Below are 15304 nucleotides of genomic sequence, written 5' to 3'. Positions count from 1 at the left end.
AGAACACCTAGAGAAAGACCAGAACTTCTGGAACAATGTGCTTTGGACAGATGAATCCAAAGTTGAACTATTTGGGCACAGTAAGAGTAGACATGTTTGGCGCAAAACCAAGACAGCATTTGAGAACAAGAACCTCATACCAACTGTGAAGCATGGGGGTGGAAATGTCATGGTTTGGGGCTGCTTTTCTGCAGCAGGGCCTGGTCAGCTCACCATCATAGAATCCACTATGAATTCTGTATTGTATCAGAGGATGCTTGAGGAAAATGTGAGACCATCTGTTCGAAAGTTGAAGCTGAAGCGGATGTGGACCATGCAACATGACAATGACCCAAAACATTCCAGTAAATCTACCAAGGAATGGCTCAAGAAAAAAAATTGAGAGTTCTGGAATGGCCAAGTCAAAGCCCAGATCTTAATCCTATTGAGATGCTGTGGATTGATTTGAAACTGGCTGTGCATGCAAGACACCCCTCGAACATCACACAGCTGAAAGAATTCTGCAAGGAGGAGTGGGAAAAACTTTCTCCCAATCGATGTCAGAGACTTGTAGACAGTTATAAGAAACGTCTAATTGAGGTTATTTCAGCCAAGGGGGGCAATACTAGCTATTAGGGCATAGGGTGTCCTAACTTTTTCCTCAGTAGGAATTGGCATTATTGTTAATTTTTCGTTAAATAAATGATTACAAAGTTACATTTTCATAGTTTTTTGTTCAATTACATCCCCTTTATCTATAGACATTGTTAGAAAGAAGATAACATATTGATATGTCCATATTTTTAAGAGAATAACTTAATATTTTTTCTCATGACTGTATATTGGTCTATGATATATATTGGCCATTTCACATACAACGTTTGCCAGGGTCATGAGTAGAGCCCATGAGTCTTGGCAATTGAGACAAATAGATACATAACTAACTGTTTGGTGTATCAGGTGATTGGATCCCCCTCTGTGGCTTGGCTCCTGAAACAGCTGGTCCCACTGATGAGGGCAGAGAGCATCGAGCTCACCGAGTCTTTGGTGCTGGGCTTTGGCCGCACTAACTCCTTGGTCTTCAGGTACTTAAGCTATGTTTCTACAATGTATTTGGTTCATAAGGAATTCAATAGAATGGCTCACAATGAGTTTAGGACTTACTTTTCCTGGCTGTGTGTTTTTGAGAATTTTCACTATGTGATTCTTGAGATAATATCTGAGTGATTCACACATTCCTTTCATAACTAGATGAAGCAACAGCATAGATGTCTTATTTATTAATGTGTCCTGCTCTTGTATTCGCTTAAAACGAAGCTTTGGAAGCTTGACGGGAATAATTCATAACAGGCCATATCACTGAAAAGGAAGTAATGACACAATGTGCTGCTTGCCTCATAATTACACATTTGTTCTGCATTTGTGGGGATTTAAAGAGAGATGATTAAGAGATTATGGTTGAGTGGTGCATTCAGGCCTTTTTCTGTTTGGATACTGTATGTCCCATCTATTTTTTCCTGGTAGTTTTAGATATAGTACCAGTCAAAAGTTTGGACACCCCTTCTCATTCAATGTTTTTTCTTTATTTTTTATTATTTTCTACATTGTAGATTAATATTGAAGACATCAAAACTATGAAGGAACACATATGGAATTATGTAGTAAACAAAAAAGTGTTAAACAAACCAGAATATGTTTTAGATTTTAGATTCTTCAAAGTAGCCACCTTTTGCTTTGATGACAGCTTTGCACACTCTTGGCAAGGTGTGTCCAAACTTTTGACTGGTACTGTATGTCCTAAATACCCTTGTCTTGGAGAGGAAATATCATTTGTGAAAAACAAAAAAACACTTTAAGGCTTAATCTACCACAACTCAGATTTTTTTTGTTGGTATTCAAACATCATCATTTAGTTTTTGCTCTGAATATCCTACAGTTCCTATTCTGTTAATTGTCATGATTTATTTCATGTACAGGGAACTGGTAGAGGAACTGCATCCTTTAATGAAGGAGGCATTGGAAAGGAGACCTGAGGTGGGTTGTGCACATGATCTTACAGTCATTGCATTCTCAATAACTGTATGTTACAGTGTTACCTACAATGTATAACCACTGTTTCAAGTAGATACATTTTATTGTCAAAATCTATTTTTACTTACCATATCAATATTCAACATACACAGTAAACACAATACAAAGTACAGTACAGTACATACACATAAAGTTGGCCTACTGTATTTACATAGCACACTGGGGGTAATGTGAGCAGCTCTTTTCTGATGGATCCCCCTTTCTGTATGTCCCAGAACAAGAAGCGCCGTGAGCGGAGAGACCTCTTGAGACTGCAGCTGCTGCGGGTCTTTGAGCTTCTGGCCGACGCTGGTGTTATCAGTGACAGGTTAGTGTCTAACTTATTGACATTTCCCACATAGAGGGAGCAGAGGCCCTGAGGATACATCTGTCCTCTTTTAGAGATTCATAACACATTCAAGACTACTGTTGGAAGATAGACATAAACTCTTCTATTTCTCTCTCTGTATTTCTGTCTCTTGACCATCACCTTACCCACAGCACTAATGGGGCTCTGGAACGTGACACCCTGGCCCTGGGCGCCCTGTTCCTAGAGTATGTGGATCTGACCCGGATGCATCTGGAAGTTGAGAATGATAAAGATGTGGAGATCCTCAAGGACATCCGAGCTCATTTCAGTGCCATGGTGGCCAACCTCATTCAATGTGTCCCGGGTAAGTGAAATTAAAACTTTAAACCCTGCCCCCAGTAGGGACAATGGTCTGTCAATAGTTTCACAATGATACATCTGTAATTATACTTAATTGCTTTTAAAAGAGTTGATGTGTTTTGGGTTCCCCCTTGCACCTGTCCAGAATAATCCACCATAGAAAATATCCTATTGAACGTTTTGGTGGATTATGAGTGATAAAACAGGTTGTGCTAGGGTTGATAAAGCCAATAGGATACAGGACACTTGATGTTGATCTTGATTTGGACACATCCCAAGGGAAGTAGATCCGAAAATAGTGCAGCTTAAATAGGGAAAACGCTTGGGCAGGTGATGACTCATGAGTTGCTAGATTTCTATACAGGTTGATGAGAAATTGCTAACCAAGGATCTAATTCCATTACCCTCAGAAAACGTGCTATCAGTCACTCTTTAAGTATCCATGTGTAATGCCTCAGTAGTTCTAATGCATACTATGTTCACTGTTCCAAGGGGGCACTAACTTGTCTAACTTCCCCAGTGCACCACCGACGCTTCCTATTCCCTCAGCAAAGCCTGCGGCATCACCTCTTCATACTCTTCAGCCAATGGGCTGGTCCCTTCAGCGTCATGTTCACTCCTCTGGATCGCTATAGCGACAGGAATCACCAGATCACAAGATACCAGTACTGCGCCCTCAAGGTACACCTGCTCTCCAGTCCACTTCCTCTGAACTCCAGAAACCTCTCCCTCTTGGCTCAGGATTGAGGTTAATGTTTGTCCACATTCGAGTTTTGCCTTGTTCTACTACAGTTAGAATGTAAAACATGTGTGAACTCTGATTAAGGTTTTTATAGCAGGAATGCATTGGTTTTATCTAGGGCTGTCAGTCGATTTTAAACAATTGTTGATTAATTTGTTCCTTAGTTTATTAATCTGATGTTTTTTTTTTTTATTCTTTATTTTCTACGATGCAATTAAGGTGGTGAGAGAAAATTTAAACTTATGCCAGCTGTGGCTAATTTTGACTCCAGACAAACACTTACCATTTTCTAACTTTATCCCTCAAGTCTAATATACAGTGGAGTTAGAACCCTAATTTACAGCCGGAATCCAACCCTTGTCAGTATTGCCAACATAGACTGTGTTGTTTCTGAGCAATTGAAGGTTATAAATGTGATGCTGCTTACAAAGCCATGTTGGTGACATTCCAGTCTAGTTGACTTACTTTGTTTGCTCTATGTCTTGGCTGGAGAAACATCCTTTAAGATGATCAGCATTGCTGACTGATCACTGCAAACAAAGAGTCAGACTGGGGTGCCTATACTGGAAGGAGAGTTTCTGGGAATATCCATTAGCCTCTGTACCAGTTGTTCTCACCTCATTGTCGAAACAGGCTTTGAAGTCAGTCTGTTGTTTCCAGGTAGTTTGAGCTGCCCATGATGTGCATTCAATATTGGAATGGCACTGTAAACTGATCATGTGTGGTGCTGCTGCTATTGTAGAAAGTATGTCATTTCAGTCAGGTCCAAGCACTGAAAACATAATGCATAACATAATACTGTTTGAGCATGTGAGCTTTTTCACTCTTTTTGTCATGAGTGCATATACCATGTGTCCTGTATAACAAGACTGCAATTCATACCGTTGGGTATCTTTTTTCATAAAGGACAAAAAAGTAATGAACAAGTAATCTCCATGATATAATAGGTGCCTGAAATCATCCTCTAATTGAGGGGGATTTGTGTCATACTGTTTGTCTTTACAGGCTATGTCTGCTGTGCTGTGCTGTGGGCCTGTGTTTGACAACGTTGGCCTCTCTCCAGATGGATACCTCTATAAGTGGCTGGATAATATATTAGCTTGCCAGGATCTGCGGGTATGTGGCCAATCATTTATCACAGTGGTGCATTTAAACAAAGCACTGACCCAAATAGCCCTCTGATAGTTTGCTTAGGTTGGCTCAGTGAAAACAAGGTTCACTGCTGCCAACTGCTCCCCATTGTTTTTTCCTGGTACTGGCCAGGAGTGAAGGATACCTTTTGTTTCAGAGTAAATTTGCTAAATAATATTTCAATTTACTGTGACTCTCACAAGATTAAGCACCTGTCTTTGTATATTTCTTTTTTTTACTTGTTAATTCTTTATCCATGGCAAAGTTAACTTTCAACTTGTTTAAAATATATGGCCTTGGATTAAACAGTAATAACTTGGCAGATTGTCCAGAAAATGTAATTCATTATGCCCTGCTATGACAAAGCTATAGCTTCTAGTATCCATTCAAGCTATTCCTCCTCAAGGCTTTAACCAGGACACCTTTGCTCCCCAAAGACATTCATCTTACTTAATGGATGTATCTTGGAAAATCTTTAGACTGAAATATTGAATCATGGGAATCCTTTTTATTTCCTAAGGATATTTTAGGAGAGTGAAAGTGTTTTGGGTGTTCCTTCTTTCTGATCTATGTCTTGTGTACCTAGGTGCACCAGCTTGGCTGTGAAGTGGTCATCCTGCTCCTGGAGCTCAATGCTGACCAGGTCAACCTGTTCAACTGGGCAGTGGATCGCTGCTTCACAGGCTCCTACCAGCTTGCTTCAGGCTGCTTTAAAGCTATCGCCACTGTATGTGGCAGCAGGTATACATGTTTTTTTCATTGTTTCCCATTGGTGTGGCAATATTGATACCTGTGTCAGTTCACTAAATATAGTAATTGGTTAATGGCTTTGACTGATCAGATACAGAATTGTACACATGGAAACCTTTCTCTTTGTGGAGTTCCAATAGTCCAATAGTAGTATTTGCACAAACACAAGTCTCAGCATCATGGTATGGTATGTGAAGTTTTTGTCTCCCCACTTTTTAAATGTGACGGATACATTGTCTTGACTGTATAACATAACCCAACCTTTATTGTCCTACAGCTACAAATACTGAATCATAATTACTGAAATAATCTTTTTGGTTATCACTTACTTGCAGAAACTACCCCTGTGACATAGTGACTTTGTTGAATTTGGTGCTCTTCAAGGCATCAGACACCAACAGAGAGATCTATGAAATCTCAATGCAGCTAATGCAGGTAAAGGGAAGAACCTCTGTAATGAAATGCTTACGTTATTCTAGTTGATTATATCCTTGAGTAAAGAGCATATGTCTTTTCTTTTTAAACAGATTCTTGAGGCTAAGCTGTTTGTGTACTCTAAGAGGGTTGCAGAGCAGAAGCCAAGTAGTATCCTCTATGGCACTCATGGTCCCCTGCCACCTCTCTATAGTGTCTCTCTGCCCCAGCTCTCCAACCAGCTGGCCAGGATGTACCCTGAACTCACTTTGTCTCTATTCTCAGGTAGCTGCATCCATGTATATCTGTGTATGCATGCACCAGGATGAGTGTCTGGTTGTCTCTGTGTGTTTGGTCGGTATTCAATTAGTCATTCCTCAGCTCTCACATGTCATATTCATTTGGCTTCCTATTAAATGTCTTGTGATAGAATGGAGCCCCCCACTCAAAACTCCATCCCTGAATAGCTGTGAAAACTCGGGGGGACTGACTCTCAGTTTAACTTGGACAAATACACTGATCCAGAATTGTTCAGAACTGATGGAGACTGAATATTTTAACATATTCCCATATGGCAGAGTCAGGCTGCAGCTGCCTCTGAAGCTTATTACTTCTTTTTTTTTTTTCTCTCTCTCTCTTTCTCTCTCTCTTCTCTAGAGGTTAGTCAGAGATTTCCCACCACCCATCCCAATGGGCGTCAGATTATGCTCACCTACCTCCTGCCTTGGCTCAATAACATTGAGCTGATGGACAGTGGCTTGTTGCCCCCAGTCTCCAGCCCCTCCACCCCTGACGAGGAGGCTGCTGGTCGGGCCAACAGCATAGGGCATTTCCACCAGCTCAGAGGCACTGGCTGGGGTTCGCTACAGGCCACTTCTCTGGTCCTCAACAACCTCATGTTCATGACTGCCAAGGTGGAGCACAGTTGCAAATACTGGTTGAAATGCAATTCTTTTTCTCTATGCCATGTTATCAACTGATGTGGCTTACCCTGTTGTTTATGCTCTCCTGTCAGTATGGGGATGATGTACCTGGACCAGAGACGGAGAATGCCTGGAATGCTCTAGTCAGTAACGACAAGTGGAGCAACAACTTGAGAACGACCCTCCAGTTCCTCATCAGCCTATGTGGTGTGAGCAGTGACACAACCCTGCTGCCTTACGTGAGTGTGAATCATCAGAGCAATGGAAGGACTGTTGAGACTGTTCTCAGGCAGTTGGTCCTGATTCTAAGTGTTTTTCTCTGGTCTCATTGCTCAGATTAAAAAGGTGGTCATCTACCTGTGTCGGAACAACACCATTCAGACCATGGAGGAGCTCCTGTTTGAGCTGCAGCAGACAGACCCAGTCAACCCAGTGGTGCAGCATTGTGATAACCCCCCCTTCTACCGCTTGGCTGCCACCAGTAAGACCTCTACAGTTGCCTCAGGTACAGCTCTTCACTTTTAAAAACTGAAAATCACATTTGATTTATATCCTAGCTTTTTGTTTCTCATCATTAAAGGGGCAATCTAGGATTCAACAAAGCAGTCTCGCTGCCATTTTTTTGGTAAACGGCAGAGGGATGGGGCTGCAGAAATGTAACCACTCTCAAATTCTTAGACTGCGCTATAGATGGAAGGACTGACCCTCCCTGAGATAGAAATTATAGTTTTAAGCATGTGTTAAAGCTATACAGTGTTTGTTTACAATCACATTGTTTAAAAACAATGCAGCTAAATAAGCATATACTTTAGGTTCTGATGGGCTAAGACAGTAGAACTCATGAGGCATTTATACATTATATTATTCAAGAGTCAACAGCTATATATCACTATACACTCACCGGCCACTTTATTAGGTACACCTTGCTAGTACCGGGTTGGACCCCCTTTTGCCTTCAGAACTGCCTTAATTCTTTGTGGCACAGATTCAATAAGGTGCTGGAAACATTCCTCAGAGATTTTGGTCCGTATTGACATGATAGCATCACGCAGTTGCTGCAGATTTGTCGTCTGCACATCCATGATACAAATCTCCCGTTCCACCACATCCCAAAGGTGCTCTATTGGATTGAGATCTGGTGACTGTGGAGGCCATTGGAGTACAGTGAACTCATAGTCATGTTCAAGAAACCAGTTTGAGATGATGTGAGTTTTGTGACATGGCGCGTTATCCTGCTGGAAGTAGCCATCAGAAGATGGGTACACTGTGGTCATAAAGGGATGGACATGGTCAGCAACAATACTCAGGTAGGTTGTGGCATTTAAACGATGCTCAATTGGTACTAAGGGGCCCAAAGTGTGCCAAGAAAATATCCCCCACACCATTACACCACCACCACCAGCCTGAACCATTGATACAAGGCAGGATGGATCCATGCTTTCATGTTGTTTACGCCAAATTCTGACCCTACCATCTGAATGTCGCAGCAGAAATCGAGACTCATCAGACCAGGCAATGTTTTTCCAATCTTCTATTGTCCAATTTTGGTGAGCCCGTGCGAATTATAGCTGGTCTTCTGCATACCTTGGTTGTAACGAGTTACTGTTGTCTTTCTATCATCTCAAACCAGTCTGGCCATTCTCCTTTGACCTCTGGCATCAACAAGGCATTTTCTCCCAGAGAACTGCCTCACTGGATATTTTCTCTTTTTCGGACCATTCTCTGTAAACCCTAGAGATGGTTGTGCGTGAAAATCCCAGTAGATCAGCAGTTTCTGAAATACTCAGACCAGCCCGTCTGGCACCAACAACCATGCCACGTTCAAAGTCACTTAAATCACCTTTCTTCCCCATTCTGATGCTTGGTTTGAACTTCAGCAGGTCGTCTTGACCATGTCTACATGCCTAAATGCATTGGGTTGCTACCATGTGATTGGCTGATTAGATATTTGCGTTAACGAGCAGTTGAACAGGTGTACTTAATAAAGTGGCCGGTGAGTGTATATCACAATTTAAAAGTTTAAAAAATTGATGTACGAATCCCAGGTTGCCCCTTTAAAGCATATTTCAATCCATTTAGTCTAATAACAATGTTATTGATTCAAATTTGTCCGGATCATTTTAGACACTGCATCCAGTAGCAATACTGTTGTTGCTGGCCAGGAGAATTTTCCAGACACAGATGATACTAAAGCAGCTAAAGAGAATGAGGAGAGGTAAGCACAAGAATTGACTTGAAGAAGTGAATGTCATATCAGCTGTTGTTATGGGGATGAACTCTTGTATTTGTGACCCCAGGCTCAGCAACATAAGGCAGGCCCACAACCGCCTGGAGTCTCGCTATAGTAACAGCTCAGGAGGATCCTATGATGAGGAAAAGAGTGAGTATCTATCACCAGAGAAATCCCCATAGGGTAAAATTAAAGAAAAATCCAGCTATTGTAGCACTGCTCATGTGTGGAGAATGAGAAGAACATATAGATGCTGATCCCCTAGCGTATAAGACACAAGATGATTGGCCTAGCAGTGCAGAGTGTCCTGGAGCTCTCAGGATCCTCTGTGAGAACTGGCACTGCATCAAAAGCAGCTCAGGCCAAGGCCTCTCAGCTGCTGCCAGTGACCTGAAAACGGCTTTGTGATACTCTGGAGCTGAGTCAGTCCCGCTGGCTAATTTGAGTAACAATTCCCCCAAACAGCCTTAAAAAGCTTTGTGTACATCGATCTCTCCCTGTAACCATACTAACCGAAATTACATCCCATACATGCCATTAGCAGACAAAGGCATGTCATTAAAAGGCAGTTGAATTGTGCATGCATGCATTCAGAAGAATGCTCATCGCATTTCCTTTGGACAGAGATGTCCAGTAAGATGTCCAGTGACCCTGGTTTGGCGTTGAAAACAGGAAAGGGTGTGTCATACATTGGTGGGGCGGTTGTCAGAGTTGTGATATTTTGTTATATGGTCAACAGGTGAACCTCTGCCCCCATACGCGGGTTGGCTGATGAGTGTTGTGGAGACCAATCAACCACATCCTCTGCCCATGCCCATGAATGGAGGATGCTGGGCTCCACTAGTAGACTACATACCTGAGACCATCACTCCTAGAGGACCACTGCACAGGTTAGAGTGAGACCGCAAATGCTGTACTGTGATCTAAATTTAAGAATATAGATTCCTTTTCCTCTTGAGTCTATTATATTTTGGGTTAATGACTATTATCTTTCATAGAATAAGTATAAATACTGGAAGCATGAGGAGAGATCTTTGCAGGGTCTTGACTCTGTTTGAAAAGCTTGTATAAGACACAGTTAACGGCCCTCTGTTGCTGTGGTGACTATTTTGTAATTTGTGTTTTGTGTTGTGTATGAAATACTAAGGAATGAGTAAGGCATGTTTGAAATGTCTGATGTCAGCATAGAGCTTGTCGGATGTTTAGACCTTCCTACCTAGTCACACCTGATCCCTTTAGCTCTTATCAAAATGTTAATCTCAGTTTATGTAATTAACATCACACACCTCTCTCATGACACAGCTCTCTCATGTTTATACAGAGCTTCTTATACATCTTATCACCATGTATAGTAATACAAATAATGATAAAATGTAATCACATTTATTTGCACTTTTAACATAGACAAATGTTGCAAAGTGCTTTACAACAAGAGCAATACTAAACAATATGAACAATAAATACAATTCAAACAATTGAACTAACACCGAACCATAATGTAGACCCCCAAAAAGCAAGCCAAACAAAAAACTTCCCGGGGGAGAAAAACATAGGCAAGGAAAAACTCCCTGAGAGGAAGAAACCTTGAGAGGAACCAGACTCCAAGGTGGACCGATGCTCCTCTGGCTGATCGGGTGCTGAACATTAAAGCTGCAAGCAGCGTTTAACAGTGTCTAAGCCTAATGGCAAGATCAAGGGATCACAACCTATCTTCCGCTGTAGACTGAAGACCCATCTCTTCAGGCTACATCTTGACTGTCCCTCCAAAAGTCCTCTTCATCCCCACTACCCCCATGTACAGTTTCAAAAAAAAAAAAAGAATTCTTGCTTCTTCTAGCATTGTGACTGCCAATGGCCCCTGGACCTAGCATAGATTTGTTTTTCTTATGATGACTGATGTATAGATGATTCACTTACTTAGACAAATGTACTTGTTGTAAGTCGCTTTGGATAATGGCGTCTGATAAATGTCTAAAATGTAAATGTCAAATGCAAATGGCTGTCTGAGAATGGTCAAGGAAGATGCTTTGTTATAGCAATAGGGTAGACCATCTTTTGAACACCTTCATACCGCTCCCCTTGGGTGGATTGGCATCACATTTTACATGTATGCTCTTTACAGAGGTCTAGACTTGTTACAGTTTCATAATGATAGTGCCAACCGTCTTTGATTTATAGGCATTTATATGATAGACCATGCCCACAAGCCCAGTATGGCCAATCATGACCATGTTTAAGATATTGGTATACAGCAATTGGTACAGGGCAAAATTCTAAATGGCGGATAGAAAAATAATGGCTGGGAGCGCTTTGCATGGTTGACCCCACCCTAGCCCAGCCTATAAAGCCTCATGCACGGCACGGCCAATTCATTCTTTTCACTCTTTTCTTTTCAAGAGATTGAATTAACCACTAGCCAAGCAACTTTTGCTTGTGCGCTTCGGGTTTCATGTGAGTTTCTAGCTGGTGAGTGAGCTTTCATTGTGTATTCCACCATCGAAGTGCTCCCCTCTTTTACTACACCAAGTAAAATAAAGAGTCCAGTTTGCTCCCTTGTGTTTTCCGCACTAGTTAACACTTGGTTGCAGCATTGCTTGGCTAGCTAAGGCTACGGTACACAACCATTAGCCTACCCACTCCACTGTTATTAGCCAACAACACTACGTGAAGCTGGCAGGGACAGCATGGTTGGCTAGTAATAAACCCACACTAGGTAATTGCTTTAAACCACTACCTGGCTCTCTCATAGTTCCTTTCAGGTTCAACTTGAATTTGTGTGGCAGATGCGTTGACACATTACAAGTGATACTACTGGCTCATTGTGTGCATTTGGAGGTAGGTAGCATACACAAGGTACACTATACACATAGCCATTTAGGGAAATTCCACATACTCTTTTCTCTCCTTCTCGTGCTCTGAGTAGATTGAAGATGCCGCCAAAGGCACCAGGAAAACGTAAAGTAAAAAAGGCTAATCCGTGCCTGGATTGTCCTTGTAAATGCGGATGCACTATAGCCTCTTGGGATTCTCACCCAAATGTGATCCTTTGTCTTGCAAGCATTGATTATATTGAGGTTGGGAATTTGCAGCGGAGGACCAAGTTCACTGAGAGTGTAGCGCTGGAGAATAGACTGCTGGATGAGGAAGCAGCTGATCGCATGGCCTCACAGCAATTGTCCTCCTCTATCAGTGAGTGTCCTTGTAGTACCGGGGGACCCCGGGTTAGAGGAGCAGAGGACCTTTCTCACTATGAGAGTGATAAGCACAACCTCTCGCGTGAGTGTGGTGAGGAGTCTGTCCCTGACTTTGCTTTCTTGGAAGTAATCAGGTGTGCTGCAGTGAAACTCGATGTTGAGCTTCCTGGGCCCCCTCCACCCACAAAGTGGACTAGGCTGGATGGTCTCACCTCAGCAGGGGAAGCCTCACCTGCACACGTGCACATGCCTGTATTCAATATGCAGACCAGGGTCGAATCCAAGAAGAAGGAGACGGTGGTGTATGACACAGAGTTGCCTCTCAAGTCAACCCAGAAGCCTTACATGCCTTGTGCCTGTTTTGTCATCAGATCAACGTTTGTGGCAACGCATCTTGTCTAGCTCTAGGTGCAGCACCCTGAAAACTGTGTTAACAGAACTATAACAGTACACTCTCGTTTCAGTATTGCACTTGTTCATATGGTGTTAGAAGGTTGGCTGTAGGTGTGAGAGAGGGCATTTCGAGAGAATATAGCAAGTTGCAATAATCTAGTCAAGAAGAAATAAAAGCATGAATAACTTTCAGCAAAGGACCAAAAATACCTTATTTTGGAAATATTTCTCAACTCATAAAAGCATGACTCAACAACCCTTTTCACCTGTTCATCAAAATTGATCAGAATCAAAAATGACCCTTAGGTTTCTAGCAACAGGCTTGACATTAATAGTCAGACAACCAAGATTACTAAGAATCAAATTAGTGTAGTTAGGAGAGCCAAATAAAAGTTTTTGTTTAGTTGGAGAACATTTTGAGACATCCAACATTTAAAGTCTGCAAGACGCTTGAATCACTGGATTTTCTAGGCAAATACAGCTGGATGTCATCAGCATACTGTAGCAATGAAAAACAATATTATCTTTACAAACATTATGTTTACATGAGAACTAAAGCCTAAATGAGAGATACGATGTAAACCAATTTAGGGAAGTGTCTTCTTTTCCTTCAATTATGGTATGATCATTTGTGTCAAAAGCAGCACTAACGTCAAGGAGAACTAGAATGGAGCACTGACCAGAATCAGCTGCTAACAGAAGATCATTGGTGACTTTGAGTAAAGCAGTCACTGTGCTATGAAATGAGCGGAAACCAGATTGGAATTTCTGCTCATGAAGTCTGTTAATTATTTTTAAACAACTTTCTCTAACACTTTGGATAGAAATAGGAGTTCGGAAATTGGTCTGTAATTACTAAGTATGGATGAGTCCAGACTGGGCTTTTTAAGATGGAAAGATAACCAAAACTTTTTGCATTCTTCAGGAGACTACTCAAAATTACAGATCGACTGTGCATTTACAGTACAATGGTCATAAACAGTATTCTTGAATTATGACAGCTCTCAGAGATCAGATTAGAAAAATACTTCGCATAAATACTTCCTGAACAGAAGTATTGAATTTCCTCATCAAGTCCCTCATATGAATGTAGAAAACTTGTAGTTTACAAGCCTTCCATGTTCGTTCAGTTTTTTTGCATTTTCTCTGTACTGTCATTCAGCCATGGTAAAGCTTTGTGTATGGGAATGGAATGGCAGGGCTTCTGGTAATGACAGCGTAGGAGGTAGATGCGCTGAAACTAGCACCGTAAAACTTCTATTATTTAGCCTGCTAAAACTACTTTTTAAGATGTAAAACACACAGAGAATGACGCAGTTATTGATGGGAAATACCGTAGTATATAACAAAGGGCCTGCAAAAGATGAGAAACCCAAACAGCAATCCAAACTACCAAGTTGGGGTGAGCTGCCATAACCAACCACCAAGATATGGGCACAAGGGTGAAAGATCTGGAGACGCAAGAATCTGCGGCTGATCGGCTTGGGAGTGGAGGGGAAGGACAGCATCGCTTTCCTACATGAATGGTTGCCAAAAATCCTTGGCATTGAAGATGGAGAGCCCATTGAAATCAAACAAGCGCAACGCTCTCTTCAGCAACGGTCTGCTAAGAATCAGCGACCACGGCCTATGGTGATCCTTCTACTCCACCTCAGAGACACTCAGAATCCTCAACTTGGCGCGAAAGAAAGAGACTGTTCTCTATGGCAACTCCACCATCATGATATTTCGAGACATGTCTACAGCTCTGTACAAGAAGAGGAAAGCATCTGTCCCCCTGAAGGCACAGCTCCGAAGCAAGGACAACAATATAGCAAGCAATTTCTTTCCGCCGACTTCACCCTGACCATCTGATGATCACCTGATGATCTGCCGAAGGAACAGTGCACTGTCAACACCAGGCAATCAGCTGGGGGCTGTCTGAAGAAAAATCACCTGGACATCTTGGCAAACTAAACAATAATCGAGGTACAACAAACAGGGACAATGGGCATACTATCTCATCACTTAATTGCATAGGTTATATAGCGACCTACTAAAACCATTTTGTTTTGACTGTGGATTATTTATTTGTTAGCTAAGAGTTGCAATTAGCCGTCCTGGCTATTGAGATGGCTAGCATTAGCTAGGTAGTAGCTGACTGTAAGCCAATACAGGTTAGGCTAAAGTGCTGGTAGCAACGACTCAAAAGAGTATTTTTTCTTTCTTTTGCTTTTTGATATATCTCTGTTGCATACATGTTGTACTGATGTTTGATTGATTATTTTATAACCATGCATCATTTTTCATTTGTGTTCATTTCGTATGCAGCTCACTGTTGAGACCCCAGTTATACAGGGCAGGACTATAGCATTAAACTAGAGAGTAGCCTAGATTCTATACTTTGTATTTACCTTTGGAGTCTGCTATTGGTGTCGGTCAACATGAGGATAAAAGACACATCAATGAAAGTCAAGGAAGCCATTATGAGGCTGAACTGTCAGACAAATCAATCATAAACATAGGCAAAACCTTAGACCTATCATAATCAACAGTCTGTAACATCATTAAAAAAGAAAGAAAGCACTGGTGAGCTCAGCAATCGCAAACGGGCTGGTAGGTCAAGGAAGACTTCTACAGTAGATGACCGAAGAATTCTCACCATAATTAAGAAAAAACACAAAACAACTGTCCCACAAGAACACTATCCCAGAGGTGCAAGGTGCAAACCGCTAGTTATCCTCAAAATGGATGGTCAGGTTACAGTTTGCTAAAAAGCCTGCATAGGTCTGGAAAACGGTACGGCGAATATTATCATGCACCAAAGTG

General features: G+C 41.8%; 1 protein-coding gene across 1 annotated transcript in view; it reads left to right on the top strand.

Moving 5' to 3' along the window:
- Positions 1-15304, top strand: part of frya (furry homolog a) — a gene marked incomplete at its 5' end in the record, with an annotated part of 74563 nt that overhangs the window by 24752 nt on the left and 34507 nt on the right. Inside the window, 15 exons of the mRNA XM_083696060.1 lie at positions 940-1064; positions 1956-2013; positions 2286-2377; positions 2551-2723; positions 3240-3400; positions 4467-4577; positions 5179-5333; positions 5678-5777; positions 5870-6041; positions 6414-6670; positions 6772-6918; positions 7016-7184; positions 8804-8894; positions 8977-9059; positions 9649-9799. Coding sequence (XP_083552186.1) covers positions 940-1064; positions 1956-2013; positions 2286-2377; positions 2551-2723; positions 3240-3400; positions 4467-4577; positions 5179-5333; positions 5678-5777; positions 5870-6041; positions 6414-6670; positions 6772-6918; positions 7016-7184; positions 8804-8894; positions 8977-9059; positions 9649-9799 — 2045 coding nt within the window. The remainder of the gene's footprint in view (positions 1-939; positions 1065-1955; positions 2014-2285; positions 2378-2550; positions 2724-3239; positions 3401-4466; positions 4578-5178; positions 5334-5677; positions 5778-5869; positions 6042-6413; positions 6671-6771; positions 6919-7015; positions 7185-8803; positions 8895-8976; positions 9060-9648; positions 9800-15304) is intronic.

Source organism: Argentina silus (assembly GCF_951799395.1).
Source record: "Argentina silus genome assembly, chromosome: X".
Taxonomy (NCBI): Eukaryota; Metazoa; Chordata; class Actinopteri; order Argentiniformes; family Argentinidae; genus Argentina; species Argentina silus.
This window is presented reverse-complemented; position numbering and strand designations above follow the sequence as displayed.